Source organism: Mixophyes fleayi, chromosome 8, assembly GCF_038048845.1.
Source record: "Mixophyes fleayi isolate aMixFle1 chromosome 8, aMixFle1.hap1, whole genome shotgun sequence".
NCBI classification, from domain to species: Eukaryota; Metazoa; Chordata; class Amphibia; order Anura; family Limnodynastidae; genus Mixophyes; species Mixophyes fleayi.
In genome coordinates, this window is record NC_134409.1 from 44,660,324 (window position 1) to 44,678,905 (window position 18,582).

The following is an 18,582-nucleotide window of genomic DNA, read 5'->3' on the forward strand; positions in this document are numbered from 1 at the left end:
ATCCATGACTGCATTGAAATCTCCAAGGCATATTACTGGGACGTGTGGGGAGAGGGCAATAAACTTGGAGGCTTTCTTGAGTACTTCTGAATTAAAAGGTGGGGGAATATACACAGCCAGGAGTATGACAGGGGAGTTACCCATCAGAGCTCGAATGAACACATATCTACAAAGGGGATCTTATTGTACCTCTTCTAACACAAATCCTAGATATTTTTTTATCAACATTGATTCTCCTTGCGAATATGAAGAATGTACCGAGTGGTATGCTCAGCCCACCCAGGATTTTTTCAACGCCATGACCTTACCTCCCACCAAGTGAGTCTCCACCAGACAAGCCACATCTGGATTGTATATTTTAAGTTGTGTAAGAACTAAAGACCTGTTAATACAATCATTAAGCCCCCGTACATTCCACGTAAGGAGCTGAAACCCCCAGTTTCTCATCCTAGGAGATCCCATCATCTCTCAAGTCCCTGCAGACAACTCCCAATCCATACCATATCTGAATGTACAATACTTTAAAGGGTAACAAGACCAGCATATTTCAAAGGGTTTCATTAGAAATACTTAAGAGTGCAAAAAAAAAAACCAACTTTTGGTATTGCAAAAGTACAAAACATCTTGCAGATTCAGAATAGAGAACATAGAATATTGCATTTATTAAACATATTAGTAGAACTACATTAAACATACAAATTCCCAACACAACTACCCCCCATATCTTATACCTAAACAAAAACAGTGGTATACCTAATCCCTTAACCACCCCGTCTCTAACTAAGAACGAAGGAACTATAACAATCTTACCAGTAACGGAGGGAACTACCTGGTCCTAGATTGTAACACAGGGCTCTCCCTTAGTGTTACCTGTACAATTAAGCAGTAGAACATACAATGTAATAAAACATCCTCACTAAACCACCAATATAGTAGAGAATCAGCATTGAATTAGTCAAGTCATTTCAAACCAGGATTAGTCCTCATCTCACTTGGGGCTCAACTCGAGGCCTGCCATTCAGCCAGGCCACAGCCTCCCTGGGCGTGGAGAAGAAGTGGGAGCGACCATCCGCAATCACACGGAGCCTCACAGGGAAAAGCATTGGATAAGGTAGTTGCAAATCTCGAAGTCGCCACTTGATTAGAGTGAATTGGGCTCTACTTTTTTTGGACTTCAATAGCAAAGTCCGAGATCTCTCCCCTAATAGGGGCTGTTACATCTTCTAACTAGGAAATACGATGTTTCGCCTCTCCAACTCATTCCCTCATTTTTTGTAGATCTTGTCGAAGGGAGAGATCGGATTGAAGCTCACCTATGCGATCTGTGACCCGCTTCTCAGAGGAGGTTATAACAAAGAGGACCTGTTGGATGGAATTAGCATCCTCTGTTGGTATAGGGGGACCGTTGGTCCCTGGAGTGGCCAACTTTGCAGACCCAGATGCCTCTGAAGACTGGGTCACCAAGGCTGTTTGCGCATACTTCTCCAGTTTTGCAGCTATAGTTGCAGCATTGGTCCTGCCCATATTTGAATAAGGAGATTGTGGCTCAGAGGCTCCAGCCTTTTAGTGGTGCACTGGAATGGAAACCGATCCAAACTACTCTACATACAGGTAAGTATAGCACACTGAAATTCACTGTTGCAAGTATAAACACTCAAGATTTTGTGAGCTGTGTGGTAGTATAAAGGACGAATACACAGTGCAGTAGTCCAGATTCACCACTAGATGGCAGCAGCACTCTTCTGTATTTATTCTGCCAGGGACAGTAACGTAATCCACTTTCCATACAGTATTCCTCTTTGAGGAGAGAAGTCAAAGTACAGTCCTTGTTTATTATTGAAGTAGAGTCAGCAAGGTACATGCTTCTCCTACACACAGCTATATAATTGCAGCACAGGCCACCGAGATCTTCTTATGCAGTATATTTATATAGCCAGTCAATCACAGCCTTTGTTGTATGATGTCAGGGTGACACACAATATAATTATGTTGCCTGCTAGCAATTCCCAGCTCAATCGTCCGCTGTTGTAATGCTTTGCATATATTTAGGGTTCAGATTAATGCAACAGCACAGGCTGACTCCCAAGAAGACAAATTGTCTATTACAAGCCGAAATATACCTGTAAGTCCAGAGAAGGAAAGGGGGTCTGGCGGCGTGTCCGTACAATGGGACCGGAGGAGAGAGGGGGGTGGATAGACTCACCCGACTTCTACCTCTCAGTCCACTCCGACTGCTTCCCAAGATGGCCACCTCCTGTCCGGACTCTGGGCGCGCTCCAGCCACAGCACGCTGACTGACGCGGTCAGGTTCCCCACGTTCTCCGGGGGGTAGGTTGAAGATGGATCTCCCTCTGGTCAGCTGGCAAGTCAACAAAATGCCCAAGTCACAGGCCCGCACCGGATCTTCCTTTGCCACGCCTCACAGTGTCCGATATATGTACTCCTCGCCAACCGGACAGCCGGGTCCAAGCTCCAGGCACCCCGGGGAGCCTATTCGCTAGATGGATGCCTATTTTCTACAGGTATGTGCAGAGAAAATCGGATTTTTGAACGGATATTACTGGAAGTGTAAACGCTAAACGTCCTGCTCCATGTTCAGTCAAGCCACGCTCCCCTCATCTCCAATGTTAAGTTATGTGTTGAATTCCTATAAAAATTAGACCTTCTGGATTTTTATTGTGATGGAGTAGGATGTGATTGGACACACTGTGGGTGGTAAGTCCTTTTTTTAATGTTATTAATATGTTCCGCAATGAAGATTTTGTCTTCATTTTGTTCGGCCTACATATTGAAGTTTGCATGGACATTCAAGCAGATAAATAAGGCCCTCTGTGTTGCAGTCCAAATGTATTGATCTCTTTATCGATCTTTAAAATGTGCCCATGTTTCTTGATGGATATTTCAATTGGCTTGGTATTGCTAGTAATGAATAATGTTTCCATTTTAGATGGTTCTTTTGACTGTTTCTAATTCAAAAGATCTTTCTTGTCTTGTAACTTACTTTTTCTAGAGCACCTTGTACCACATTTTTATTGTATTTCCTTTCCAAGAACCTTTCTTTCAGATCCTCGCTCGGTTTTAAGAAACTAAATACTAAATATAGTAGCAATACCAAGCCAATTAAGGAGGGCGATAAATGACAGCAACATGAATGTGGAGAGGATAAAATAGACGGAAGTGTGGACTTCAAAGGAAGAAAATGACAGCGAGGGTTCATAGGAGACAAAACAGTTCATGTGTGCAGACTAGTGAGGAGGGAAGGAGTGAAAGGGAAATCATAATAGGGGAGGAAGAAATAGGATGATGGAGAAAGAAGAGGCGTTTGAAGAGAAGTATGGTGATAATGAATAGGAGAGTGTAAATTGAGTAGGTACTGTTACGAGCCGCAGCAGTGCCCAGCCGCCGCCACTCTCTCACCTGCGTCCCGGCCATCTCTATGACGACCGGGACGTCACTTCCTGGGCCAGCCCGACCGTTGCCTTAGCAACGGTCGGACTCTAATCAGTCCAGCGCCGCGTCCCGGCACTGTGGGGCTGCCGGGCGCGTGCACAGTATATAAACCAGCCTGTGGGCTAATTATTAATTCATTATCTTTTAGGCAAAGGCTGGCGGCAATTTCAGAGCTAGGCACTGATTGGTCACACTAAGTATTTAAGGCAGGGAGGGCTTAGCCTCCCTGCCGGTTATAGCTTCCAGTTTTTTGCCTGCTACCTGCGCTGTGCTGTTGGTGTATACCTGTTTGGATTGTCTTTGATGTGTATGACCCCTGCCGAAACCTTGGATTTGCCTCTTTGCCTGTGACCCTGATACTTTTTGCTTGTGCCCTGGACCCCGCTATATTGCTTGTGACCCCGACCTTTGGCGTGTTTCGTTTGACCATTCGCTTGCCATATACTCACTGAATAAAGGGAATAGAAATAAATTTCCACAAAGTCTGATCTCTTACCGCAGCCGCGGCTATAATAGAATTGAGATCCCGTACACAGAAACTCACTGCATGGATAAAACAGCCAACGGAGGCATAACTTCTCACCGCTTTAGCGGCTGTCAAAGAACAAATGTCCACATACCTCCGGGAGTTGCAGCGGTTCTGTAATTCCAATCAGTGAATAAAACATATATATTTACCAGAGGTAGTCCAGGTAAGAGCGTCTTGCTATATGAGAGGGTTCAGAGCTCTCTCAAGTGTCGCTTTAGGGAGCATAGGCTGAACATTATGAAGGGATATATGAAACACAGTGTATCCAAACATTTTTTAGAGATGCATGATAGTAATCCGAAGGGTCTGAAGGTAATTGGCATTGAAAGATTTGATCCTACAGACAGAGGGGGGGGGGGGGGAAATCGCTACAAGAAATTATGCAAATTTATTTCTATTCCCTTTATTCAGTGAGTATATGTCTATATGTCAGATATTATCAACATTTGTTGCTAACGAGGATGGGACCCGAGGTTTTTAACCTCAACAAGCAATAAGATTTGCATGAACATATCTCTCTACTTCCATCAAACTATTTGAAGAGTGAGTCGGCTTTTTTCTATATCTTGCAAGATATCTATTTTATAAACATCTCAACACATATATTTTTTATCAGCTGGTGACCTATAGATCCATCAGGGTCACATTTATTTATATGCCTGCATATGTATGTTTAAGTAGTTTTGCGGTCTGTCTTCTGTAGAGATATATCAATATTTTACTTTATGCTAAGAAGGGCAAGCAATTCTATAGATATATAAAATAAAAATACATGCTCTGCCACTTTGTTTGCGATTGTCTATAAGTGACATATGCAATTTATATAATTCTTAACAAATTGTTACTATATGTTGATTAAGGTACTTCTGCGCAACTCCCTGTTTTTTTCTCTCTGAGTAGATTACTGGACTCGGTTTGGAAACACAAGGCAACAACAGATACACGATAGTTTGGAAATTGCACACCTGGGGTTTCTTTCTTTAGGTGTTCTTGCTTTTATTTTGCTCAAGTTATGGAAAGCAGAAAGTAGTAAAAGCAATACTTTCAGCACACCTTGTTTTGGCAAAAGAGCAAGTGTAGTCCTTGTAAAAAAAAAACCAAAAAAACAAAAAACACTTACCAGCTAGCATGCTGGTAAGTGGCAGCAGTGTACAGTAAATTTAATGTATATGGAAGATGTTCAGAAACATTCACAATGCTTCTTAGAAATGCAACTCTGAATATACATAAATTATGCCAATGTAATTAAAATTATATCCATGCAAATGAATGAACGGTCAGTTTCTGAAGCTTAGAGTTGTACTCAAATATTCAAAGCACTGAAAACAGAATGTGATAAAATCAACCCTAGATTTTATTTTACACAAAGTAAATAAAAAAAAAGGTATTATGATGGTAAGACCTCAATGAAATAGTCCTTTCCCCAGTAACACATCAACTGCCAATGATAATGAATAATGTCCATACCATGTATCTGCTTTCAGAATTTTCATTTCCCAAGAAGAACATTCGAGAGGTCTCTAAATATGCAAGGTCAAACTATTTGCACTGACTTGAACATGTCAGCCAGAACATAGGTTTCGTCCCAAAGAATTCCAGGTCTTTTTATCTGTTTCTCTAAGCTTCTTGCAGACTCCTGTAAATCCACAAGGCCAAGTCTCCGCTCAGGAATACAGTGACAATACAGGATTTCGTTCACTTCATCCTCTATCTTTTGGGCATAAATCACAGGGAAAACCTCATGAATAACATTTATCACCTGTCCCTTCAACACTGGGTCACGACACACCAAGTTCAGAATAAAGACCCCTGGAAGAACAAAAGGAAAGGGAGAAAAAAAAACAAATTCTTAGGTCAGGGAACAAAAAGATGAGTATTGCATCTGTGGGCTGCATCTAGACACGTATCCATGTTGAATGTTGATAAATCTGTTGTCAACCAACTTAATGAAGAGGGAAATACAAGAGGAAATAAAGCAAAACATTTGAAATGTAGTTTAGCAGAAATTAATTTAACATCTGCTATTAAGAGTTATATTTTAAATAAAGAAACAAAATAAAGAGGAAAATATATATTTCTCCCCTCATCATTTTATATTCAATATGTGGTTAAAATGATCTTTAGCTTCCCCATGGTAGTTACTAAGAGTACATCATGTATGTGTAGTTTCAACAATAAACAAAAACACACTTATATACAAAATGAGCCTGATTTAGAGTTAGGAGTAATGCCAGCTAAAGTGTGTAAATTTGCAATGGACAAATCATGTTGTAATGGAAGGGGGGGGGGGGGGGGAGGATAGATGCTTAATTATATTTCCTTGAAAATAAAAATTGCTGTAATAAGGTTTAGCGTATGTCATTTTTCCACTTTCATTGTCTGGCTTTGGGCAGAGAGATGGAGATTTGATTTCCTGATTTATATGAAAACTACCAAACTCCCGGTTGGTAAGAAAGTAGGATTAGATTGTTTACATTCATTCTGACAGGTAGTGCTACAAACTGTTCTTCACACCACAAAGCATCTGGTTCTTTTACTCTCCTGGAAGATGTGATTGTTACTAGAAATAATAATTTGTAAATCTTGTAATTGTTCACCAATGTCACCAGGACAAGATTAAGACCCCAAGGTGCCACTTGATACTTTGAAGAATTCTCTTTGATGCTTGGAGAAAAACAAAAAACAAAAAGCATCATATGCAACCAATTCAGTCCAGCAGAATGCCAAGTGCTGGCACCTGAACCTTTACACTATTGGGGTAAAAGACCTTTCTCTAAGCATTGTCAAAGGAAACAAAATACTTGGGGAATGTTGGCCAAGGTCAGATTATTCTCTTTAGGTTTTCACCAGAAAATTAATCTCTTCCAAATCCTGTAATAAATAGCAGCCAAATTCAGTTTTCTGGCCTGCTACATTATATCAGAGATTATTTCGTGTTAGAGCAACATCAACTCAACCTCCACTCCATCCATGAGAGGGTATATGGCTTTGGGTGACAAATGTGTCCCTGTCTCAGAAGATATGGTTACAGTGGTAGAGGCCAAAGCTTCTCATGCTTATGCAAACCATGGCTGGCAAGGCCAAATTGAAAAGATTGACATTACCTCGACTGCTACTCTCCCGACTTTCTGCAAAGTGTATGCCATGAGAGGAAAAGGAGGGAAAGCATGCCCCAGATGAAAGCTCTTGTCAAAGCATCTATTCTTGCTCTGGAGTCCATACGATGGGAGTAGAGTCAATCTGTCTTAGTGCTCTACCCTCTTGTCATCAAATCTAGGAAAGTCCAAACTAGTCAACCAATAGTTGAAACACAATGTCCATTCTCCTGGGTGCATCAGATATCAATTTAGCAGGTAAAACACAACAGGATTGGGATTATCTATGTGAAGTGCTGAAAATGATATCAGATTGTTTTCTGCCTAGGACATAACTGTCGATAGGTTTTGAATCATGGACCGGCTCCTGGTGCCTCTTTGGCGGTTTATGAACATCACTACCATGCAGTCGTCAGAAGAGATCTTGAGATGCTTGTGCTATAGGAGAGGCTTAAAGTCTTCAACCGCTCTTCATTGCTCTCATTTCCAGAATGTTTACATGTAGCTTCCTTTCACTCTCGAGCCATGTTCCCTGCACCAATTCTGTGTGTATAAGCGCACCCCAATCTCTAGAGCGGAAATCTGTTGTTAGCACTATACATTCTGGTTCTGTTGGCTTTTGCCACCAGTAGAGTGATTTCCTGGTGTTCTTGGTAAGCTTGAAACTCTGATGTAGAGGCTTTGGAATGCAACCCACTGACAGGGTAGATCCAGCTGAAGGCTTCTCCTCATGTGCCATTTTGCCCATGGAAGAATGTTTTCTGGACTGCAACACTATGTCAATTTTATTATCAAAGACTCCCTTGTGCTTGGGCAACGACGACTCTGGAGGAGAACATTCCTAAGAGTCAGAGACAGATCCTTATCGAGGACTGTTGCTGTGATTGAATTTGCTATACCTGAATCTGCTATGCCAGGTGTTGGATTTTGCACAGTTTTTTTTCTGACAGTAACACTCCCAGGAATTGCAATTTTTGACAAGGCACAAGTCATCTTTTGGCTTTACTTCATCCAGCAACATTTCTGTAGGAAATAGATTACGTCAAACTTCCTATCTTGGGCGATGTACTTGTCTAGGTAGGGCCAGACTGCAATTTATTGCTTTAAGGGGCGGCCATAAGTACCAGTAGTACATTGGGGATGTAGATAAACCAATGGTAGGCAAGCAAACTGGAATGACACCCTAGAATAAAAAAATCTGAGGAAAGGATGATGCTGTGCTGTCACTGGAGAGGCATTCTGTAAGTCTTTGGATGTGAGAAAATCTCCATATTCTATTGCATGAAGAATACAGTTTACAGACTCCATACAAAAATGTTTTGTCCGTACAGACTAATTGAGCGTCTTCGGCCGAAGACATTTAAAAAATCTCCCAATTGTTTCTGTGCTAGAAACAGTGAGGTACCAATCTGCGCATTTCTGACTGGCTGGAACTAAAGCAATAACACGCTTTTCCATCAACATCTGCAAATTGCTGTGCAGAACTTTCAGTTGCAGTGGGGAACCTGAACTCTGGGATTTTACAAAAAAAAAATCCCTCCTAGGTATTTCTCAACATTCTACTTTTTATCCCTTGTCAATAAGGTCAATACCAAGCGATCCTGAGTGGCGAGGTTCCAAACCTCTGCAAAGTTCGAGATCCTGCCACCCACTAGACTCACTGAAGGTTTCAACAAACCCCAGTCACTGGGATTTTTTTTTCGTCCGCCTTTCTTCATTACCACTGAAGGAATGAAAGGACTGCTTAGAAGTAACACCCCTCTAGTGTCTAGGGTAATGCCTGTCGGGATGATAACTCAGCTTCCTGGAGCAATATGCAGAAAAAGACCTTCTAAGATCCTGTAGCAGATGATGGGATTTACTCCCTGTGGTTTTCTGAATGATCAAGCCGAGCTTATTGCTAAAAAGAAAAAAGTGCCTTCAAAAGGCTGTCAGACAATTCTTGGACGGTGGGTCTGTCACACAAGGACGCAGCCAGAGAGTTCTTCTAGCTACCACTGTAGAAGCCACACTCCTGGCAGATAGTGTAATTGAATCTAAAGAAAGTCACAAAGGAAATCAACCCCCTACAAAGTATTAGTCTAAATTCTAAGTGCCCTGGAGACAGAGGCCTGCAGTCTTAATTGCCATGCCTTCGTTCTCCTGTAAATTGGTTATTTCAACAGGCTCCCATCCTCCATCCATCCTTCCAGTGGAATGTAGTATTGGCTGAAATATTAGCTAAAGCAGCATAAACGTTAGGCACCGACTTCCACTTCGCTATCCTGGAATGGGTACATACAATCTTCCTCTCCACTAATGTAATGGAGGTAGTGACACCTCTGTGATCAACCTCTATGACCAATAACTATCTCATTTGATTGGGATCCCATTTCAGCCTTAACGGACTAATGCCCTGGTACTTTGGTAAAGGATCAGCAAATGTGTTTTGACCATAGGAGGATCCTAGTCTGTTTGGTGAAGCCTTTGTGATTTCACCAGGCTCCCACCTAGGCTCCAATACAACTATAATCATAAAACAGAAAGCAGGAGTGCTGTTCCTATAGCCAGGTCCTGGTGTCTGGCAGAGGGTGGGGAATTGGGACCCCCCCTAATGTGTGTCAGATAGGGACAATTCTGTTGGGCCTAATTAGTACCAATTACTGCAGATATGAAAAAAAGTACATCCTTCTCTATTTGTTTGGAAAGGTGGGGAAATACATAAACAATTAGTAAAATATAAAATACTATATACATTCGGATGGGCAGGGTAAGGGGGTACTATTGTGCAGATGAATCAGACAGTAATTGAAGACAAGCCCATGACACTTTCGTCTTTGGTAAACCTGATCTGGTCTTAAACAAGCAAATGTCACAAGCTTGGTAGTCCAAGGGTTAAAAGTAATATTAGCCTTTAAAACGGCACTCCCAGATAGCTGTGGCAGTTATAGGTGTTCACCATCATTAAATGGCAGTGGAGGAATACAGGAGCAAAGGGAGTGGTGAGTGGGAGGACCAATCAGAAGCCGCAGTATCTGGAAGATCATAGAGCCTCTGCTAACATCTCAGCCCACAGCATGACAGAGCCCCGGTTTTCAGCCTGGACTGCGAGACAAAGCCCCAAGAAAAACACATGCAGGCCTCTGGCGAATAGTGCCTGGTAGTGCCGGTTAAAAAGAGAATCACAAATACACAGACCTCCATTTTCTCATTTGTTTCCATCTCCTTACCATCATCCTTCAGAATCTTGTGGACATTTTGAAGAAATGGTTTCTGTACAAAAGCTGGTGGTGGGCAGCTCATACCAAGGCTAAGGTCTTTGCTATCCACGTCGAACATCACCACATCATAAGAAGCATTTCCTGGGAATACATTTAAAAATAAGGTTGAACATGAACGGATACAGAAGCCCTGAATTAACATGGCACAGGTACACATTTTAATAAGATTTTAGGCATCCAATAACTTTATATTATTGTTTGATTCTTAATTACATTTATGTACAAATATAAAAGTTTAAATATATGTTATAATGTGGATAAAAATAAATATTGAAAGAAAACGGTCATGCTGGTGAGAAAGGCATTTTCATAGTAATGTCTACCTGCATGTAGTGGTTAGCACTTCTGCCTTACAGCACTGGGGTCATGAGTTCAATTCCCGACCATGGCCTTATCTGTGAGGAGTTTGTATGTTCTCCCCGTGTTTGCATGGGTTTCCTTCGGGTGCCCCGGTTTCCTCCCACACTCCAAAAACATACTGGTAGTGGCAGCTAACAAATTGACCCTAGTGTGTGTGTGTGTGTGTTAGGGAATTTAGACTGTAAGCTCCAATGGGGCAGGGACTGATGTGAGTGCGTTCTCTGTACAGCGCTGCGGAATTAGTGGCGCTATATAAATAAATGGCGATGGCGATGATGATGTAGTGCTAAAGCACGTCTCAAATATACAAACATTTTCCAAACAGGTTTTTGTTTAAAACATGCTGCAGTTTGATAATATTACTAAAATGTGTATGATTTTGATGCTTTAAAGAAGAGAAGGGCATTGCACAGTGACAACACACTGCAGACACAAGAACACATTTTCCCTCCACACATGCTAATGAAATTATGCCTAACAGAAACATCTGAAATAACAAAATACTTACCTTTGTCTGCCAGGTCATTTATGTGAACTAGTCCATCTGCAATGTGAACCTTCATTCGCTCATCTTGAAGAAAACCAAACCATTGACAGGCCACATCCAGTACAGAAGGATCAATTTCAATAGCCTCAACTTGTGAGCCCAGAAAATAATCGTGAATAAAGAGTGATAAACTACCTCCACCCAGTCCTACGATCAAAACAGATATGTGGTTGTCTGTAAAAGAAAATAATAGTGTGAGAAGGACTGAGCACACAAAAACAATAGTAAAACTGCATAATAATAGAACAATATATACACTGTTTGTGCTAAACTACTCTTCTAGTTCCCATGTAATGCAATCTTTTCTTCTGAAAACGGTCAAATTGAAGTGGACCGAACCAACTTGTACATAGAATAGGAAATAGAATGATGAATTGTGTTCCTCAGCAACTTTCTTAAAAATAATTTAGTTGCAAATGCTGAAATAGCAAACTGGTCAATCTAAACAATGTCCAAGTGAGCCATGAAGCATTTATACAGCAGTAAACCGGATAAAGCAAACCAAGCTGTTAACAGCAAGACCATCTTCAAAACCCATTACTGAAGACTAGAAAATAAGGCAAGATAAACAAAATTTAGTATAACACACTATAAAAGGATTATTGTAAAGCATCTATATAAAAATGGTGTTTATTAATTCTACAGCATTATTTTTTGCTAGGGTGTAACTGAAAAACAAAAATATATATATATTTTGTTTTACAGCCCTCAGCCACTTATAAATATAAAATATTACATTTTATCACACGTACCCATCAATAGCAAAAACAAACATTATGTTTTTGTTTTGTTTTTTAACAAAACATTTATAGTATTATCATTTGGACACAGGCTCCTAACTAAACCAAACCACAACAATGTAATACTCCCTTGTCATGTCAGAGATGCCCTGTATATACTAAGCAAACTTGCAACTAGTGGATTTACAATAAATGACTGATATGTATGATTAAACATTAAGGGCCCGATTCATTCAGGAAAGGAAGTAAATAATAATAAAAAAAAAAAATGAGGAAGTTTTCTCCTGGACAAAACCATGTTACAATGCAAGGGGTACAAAGGAGTTTATTATTTTGCACAAAAGCAAAATACTGGCTGCTTTTCATGTAGGTGGCAAATACTTGATAGCTTTATATTTACACGGACATTAAAAGTTGATCTAGGACATGCCCTACCCCAACTATAAATGTGTTCTCACATTTTAAATTTACCTCCCCCTCCAATGCAACATGGTTTTTTGCCAAGGTTCAAAGTTACTCATTTTTTTGCTCTCCTTTATGAATCAGGCCCTATGTGTATAGGCAGAACATACTGGCATTTTATAAAGCAAAATAAACAAACAGTAACGGGAACCCTGAAAGGGCTTTATTTTCACCTACATATATGTCATAGAGCAGCCTTTTCTTAATTTACAAACATTACAATTCCAGGTTCCAGTTACTCTTAACTTGTGGTTACAGATGGGCTCATGTGGTAACATATATGAAGCGCTACCTGGGAGTACTCCTGGGTTGTGAAGTAACGCTAGTCCTGAAATCATTACTTTATGATGTTCACAGCACAAGTAGCTCTTGTCAATCACGTATGTGCTCGGAGGTTCTGGTTTGTCTGCCGGCTTCTGCTGTTGCTTCTTTTTGTCTTTTTTATTCTTTTTCTGACCTAGCATATAAGGAAAATTTAAGGACAAAAAACAAAAAAACAAAACAAAAACACCAGTCATGAAGGGAACATAATTGAATAAACCCTGTATATTCCATACCCAAAAAGTGGGTCAGCAAAATCCACATTGTACATGTCTGCGGCACATACACATTCTTAAAATACATGTATTAATGTTGAAGATGTATAAATGATTCTTTCTAATAAAGGAGAAATAGGTAACAACAAACCATCTTATAGCACCTCAACCCCTGTGGATTAGCAGCTGCATGTTAGCTATCGGAAAGTGGCCACATCTGATAAATCTCTTTTCGTAAATGTGAAATATTTAATCTTTACAGTTTTCAGTCATTCGTTTACACCGTTTGTTCATTTGTGCACTTTTCTATATTGAAAAAAATTTGGGGGGCAATTTTTTTATTTGTCACTTCAGTTTAGAAAGATGTGCCCCAGTCCCTTATGCAGATATCAACTTCGTTCTAAACTGCGCCTGCCATTTCTCTAGTTTACTGACTGTTTTAATAAATGTCCACCTTTTTTCTATTTATTCTGAAGCAAAGTAGCATATATGCAGGTTACAAATAAAAATGGGTGTATTAAATACTGTGGATGGTCTGTGTCAGAAATAGGTAAACAGAGGTGTTCGGTCATCCAAGGAATGGGAAGTATAATTCCCTCTTCACTTAACATGCCCTAAAATGTTTACATGTCCTTCCTCCAAAAAAAATTCATAAACTGTTAGTTTGAAAACTAACAGATTTCCACATATTCAAATTAGTTCTAAGCCAATCGTATTCCACCAGTAGTTCTTCATCTGTCTGTTATCAGGGCACACTCACCAAATCTACCTCAATATGTTCCCAAGACCCAAACACACATACCCCCATCTCTCAGCTCTTACCACGTGGAGCGTTACTTGGCAGCAGTCTGGCTTCAGACTGGACTACATTTTGGTTACTGAGGAATATAAGACGCCTGAAGTAACTGGTCCCATCTCCACGTACATCCTCAACCACATATTCCCCACTCAATTCACTCCTGCCACGATTCTGGATTGTCCGGGTTCCAATGTCTCCACCAGCTGATAAAAATGGAATCTATGTAAAGACAATTATCCACCTTAACATTGCAAAAGAATACAAGGAAAAAAACAAAAAAGTGATCTTTCAAAGAAAGTTTCTCTTTAATATGATAATAGCAGAGCTTTTCGTTTTATGTTTGAACCCCAAACAGTAACTTAAATTGAATTGAACAAATTAACTTAAATTGGGCAGTACGGTGGCTAAGTGGTTGGCATTTCTGCCTCACAGTGCTGGGGTTATGAGTTCAATTCCCGACCATGGCCTGATCTGTGTGAAGTTTGTATGTTCTCCCCGTGTTTGCATGGGTTTCCTCTGGGTTCTCCGGTTTCCTCCCACAGTCCAAAAACATACTAGTAAGTTAATTGTCTGCTATCAAAAATTACTCGCCTGTGTGTCTGCCTGTGTGTCTGCCTGTGTGTCTGCCTGTGTGTCTGCCTGTGTGTCTGCCTGTGTGTCTGCCTGTGTGTCTGCCTGTGTGTTGGGGAATTTAGACTATAAGCTCCAATGGGGCAGGGACTGATGTGAACGAGTTCCCTGTACAGCGCTGCGGAATTAGTGGCGCTATATAAATAAATGGTGATGATGAACATTAACAAATATAAAGTTGACCTGTCACATGCTTTATAAAATATTTTTTTTCCCATTTACTATCAGTATACAACATTATATAGTTTATTTCATGAACAGTTCATTAGTATACATAGGAGTTTAACCTTCCCACTATTGGAAACTTTCACAAACACTATGAAACCTCCCTAACATCACATTAGTTGATTGTGTATTTGAGTACATTTAGCTCATCATAAAGTACAATGGAAGTCGTATTGGAGAAAAACTCATCATATATCTGTGACTGAGTCTGTCTGCTTTGTGTGTGTAATATAAAAGAAGGGATTGAGGAAGCCTTCAGTCGTATCTATATTGTACCAGTCTGCATTGCTATCAATAACTAGTGGGGTTTTTTGAGAAATATTTTACCACATTTGTCCAAATTCTTAAACCGTAAGAATCAAGTAGTGAAAAATGGCATTTTGGAGTGCAAGTCTCTGTTTGGCTCTGGGCGATCACATGAATAAAACAGACTAATTCAAATCTTCTACGCAATTGGAAAAGCAAACAGTGTTGCCTGAATGGTCTATCGCCATATAATATGCACATGTCAGCCTGAGGCAAAGAGAATAGAGGCAACAGACTTTGAACGCATTTGTATTAATTGTTTCAAAATTGCAGTTGGAGTTTATTTGGGCTGAACTAGTGATATGGGAACAAATATGAAATCACAGAAAATATAAAAGTACTGCCTTATTTGTATGTCATTTTATTGATTTGGTTTTCAGCAGTAAACTTCTATTGGAAACAAATTTATGATACACATAAAGCTCAATTTTCATTTACCTTAAAAGGGGATAGATAATAGTGTCCAAACTTATCCATTACCACTGGCCAACATGGTTGAAGTGACCACCCAAGGATTGAAAGTGAGGCCATTAAGCTAGGTAACCCTCACTGCAAACAGGTACCCACCCCCTTTCAGACCACATACTGTTTACACTAAATTCTCATTCATTTACATTAAAGAAATGTTTGATTATTTTGACAATATATTAAATATACTAATGGCCCAACATTTGATCCCCTGGCTACTATAATGCCTAGCCTGAGCCTGGTTTCGGGAACATCATTTGATTTCACCCTTACCTGCTTATTATCTGGTAAACCTGGGGGGGCTAGTTCTAAAACCTTGGCAGACAACTCTGACTGAATAGTCTCCATGCTTTCATACTGTTGATCTCTATGCAAGGCCACAATTATTAGACGGCGGAATCCAACACTTCCTGCCAACTGTCTCCGTCCTGGCTCCGACCCAAAGAGCCACTCTGTTTCTCTACCTTGAGGGACTGGAAAATGGGTACAAAAATGTAATTACAATGTTAAATAGAAAATTAAGATAGTTAATGACAACAGCTTATTCAAGCAAGAAGTGAACTAGGCTACTATTATGTGTCACACTGGAATGATTTATTATAAGAGGCAGTCCACTAACATAAGTAACAAAATAAAGATTTGTTTTTTTTATATATTGAGAATCTCGAGATGTTAGAAGCAACCCTGACTTTTAGTTTTCAATGAATTGTACTATAATCAGTCCACAAATCTAAGGGTTCTCCACCTTCATATAACTTTAATAAGTGAAGCATGTACTTTTGCAGTTTTTACTAAACATATTGTTTTTTTTATTCTAGGCTCATATTGTGTTTTTAGTCATGCATTAATATAAATCAGACGTCTTTTTTTTCCTTACCCTGGGATCTAACACAAAGTTGTTCTCTGTATGTAATACAGTCATATCCAGAGAGCATCCTAGTGTCATATTCCAAGGCTATGAAAAAAAAACCACAGCTCTGCCTAATGACAAAGACATGGCAGAAATAATGTAGTAAGAAAGACAAGTAAAAGGACAAGAAAGTATGATAAAATAGATAAAATAAAGTCATCTCCAGGCAAAAACCTCTAAATTCAAAGCAAAACGATGGTACAATGCATACAACAAGTGGGCATGGTTATAAACAAATAGAAAATACTTACTGATAAATATAGCAAAGCGATTGGAGTGAGAAAGTCGTATTGTGGGACAGTCCACCACATGAAAGGTGTAGCGGGTTTTTCCAGAGTCCCCATCACATAAGTCCAGTGATACCGCCTGAGAACTTTGGTTCTGGTTTAGGCGGTTTCGGATTAGAGCATAACGTTGACGTTCCTTCACAGCCTCCATTAGTTCACTGGGGCTTCCACAGCGTACAGGCTTCACACCATCCTCATCTGCCATCATCTCTAAGACCTGAGGGAAACCTGGCATCTCCCGAACTTTGGTCATCACAAACACAAACACTGGCAAGGGAAACTGGCTGCCGGACTCCTTACTGCCGCCTTCTGAGACCTGGTGAACCCGCATCATCCACCCACCTTGGGAAAACTGTCTGACCAGCGTCTCCAAAACATGAGCTTGGACAAGAGTTACACAAAGATAGCGACCACCAAACTGCAGGACACGACCAATTTCAACCAACAATTTTCTAGTCGTTTCCAGAGTGCCTTCTTCAGTATCGGTTAGTATTGCATCTAATGTGCCCTTATCTAGTACAGCCTGAAAGTGAGAATCAGGAAATGTAGTCTGTGTAGCGTCCATTAATTGGTATGTCATATGGGGTCGTCGACCGGCATTACGCTCATTCATCTGACGAATTACCACCTCACTCACATCAATATTTGTCAGATTTTGGCATCCAACATCATAGAGCCGTTCACTCAGTTCTGAGTTACCGCAGCCCACAACTAATACCTGGAAAAAATAAGAAGTAACAAATAAAAAAACTGTATTTGACATTAGTATATAGTAAAAACTGTGTAATACATATCTGAAAAACATAAATATAAACACTCTAGTTATTTCATGTAAGTAAATATATCCACCATGCATTTTTTGTTAAGAGTGAGGTTCTCCTTTAACTAGGCAGCGTTTAAGTAAAAGTTTAGCAAAAAAATACCTAGTGTGGAATGATTGTTCCATACACAAGGACAGGCCCAGTGATGTTACAGAAATGCCTGTAAATGGTATTTTTGCAGTGAGGGAAACTTCTTATTTCTATACTAGAGCAAAGAAGTAATACTTTACTTTTTAAAAGTACTGCAGAAGAATATCAGGGTAACACTAAAAATATTATAATACAGTGTCCCTTTAAGCTGCTTTACCACCTAGGAAACATTTTCTCTAAGTTGGCAGCTCCTGCAAGCCCATTTTTCACAGGGATTCTGCGTTTCTCTCGCAGCCCTGGCCAAAACCCAGGTGACAGAGGGATGAGCAGAAAGACCAATCACAAGCAGCAAGAGATTTGTCATACGCAGCCTTACACAACCTAATACATAAATCATGTGTACATTATAACAATCCCTGAAAGTACACAGCATAACATCCTACATCATGCAAACATTACCGAGAACAACATTATAAACAAAGCTACAGATATGTGATGGGGAAAAGGAAAACAAAGAGGAAACATAGGTCTAAAGCATTAGAGATGACAGAAAAATGAAATTGAACAGTGGGAATGTGGATTAACCATATTTGTTCTCCAGACTGTCTAAGATGGGAGAAAAAGAATAGCCCACACCTTACTTGTAGCCCCACAAATAAAGCAACACCACATAATTCCTAAGTCTGATCTGCAGAAACCAGAACCATCACAGACAGGGGAAGGCCACTGTAAGCTGTAGCAGTACCCACCTTGTCTTTAGGTTTAATGTACTTGTGCAGCACTCCACACAGCTCCAGGTAACCTCCATACCACTCAAAGGCCTGCTCACCCCTGCGCCTGAAGAACTGCTCCCAGTACTCGCTGGAGGAGAACTCCTTAGAGCTTTTGGGTAATAGATTCATCCTGCAGGATTACTAACTCATGTCACTGTCACATGTGCGGCTCAGCACAAACACATCCGGGTAACGACGGAGTGAGTGAGCTGCAGCCCTCATTCTGATAGGGCCAAGAGTTCTCAGCGCCGCTTCTCATTGGTTAGGGGGCGGGTAAAAGAAGCCGAGCCTGGT

General features: G+C 40.3%; 1 protein-coding gene across 2 annotated transcripts; it reads right to left on the bottom strand.

Moving 5' to 3' along the window:
* Positions 1 to 5,310: 5,310 nt before the first annotated feature.
* METTL13 (methyltransferase 13, eEF1A N-terminus and K55) lies at positions 5,311 to 18,491 on the bottom strand. 2 transcript variants are annotated; one of them, XM_075182459.1, is made up of 8 exons: positions 18,265 to 18,489; positions 16,569 to 17,322; positions 15,681 to 15,880; positions 13,802 to 13,997; positions 12,736 to 12,900; positions 11,203 to 11,415; positions 10,284 to 10,415; positions 5,311 to 5,788 (listed from the first exon to the last, which is right to left on the bottom strand). In XM_075182459.1, the coding sequence occupies exons 1-8, from the start codon at positions 18,415 to 18,417 to the stop codon at positions 5,514 to 5,516; spliced, it is 2,088 nt and encodes a 695-aa protein (XP_075038560.1). In that variant the 5' UTR covers positions 18,418 to 18,489; the 3' UTR covers positions 5,311 to 5,513. The 2 variants fall into 2 exon arrangements, with proteins under 2 accessions (XP_075038560.1, XP_075038561.1); XM_075182460.1 differs by lacking the exon at positions 5,311 to 5,788 and adding an exon at positions 5,795 to 5,921 and having other exon boundaries at positions 18,265 to 18,491.
* Between the last annotated feature and the right edge of the window lie 91 nt (positions 18,492 to 18,582).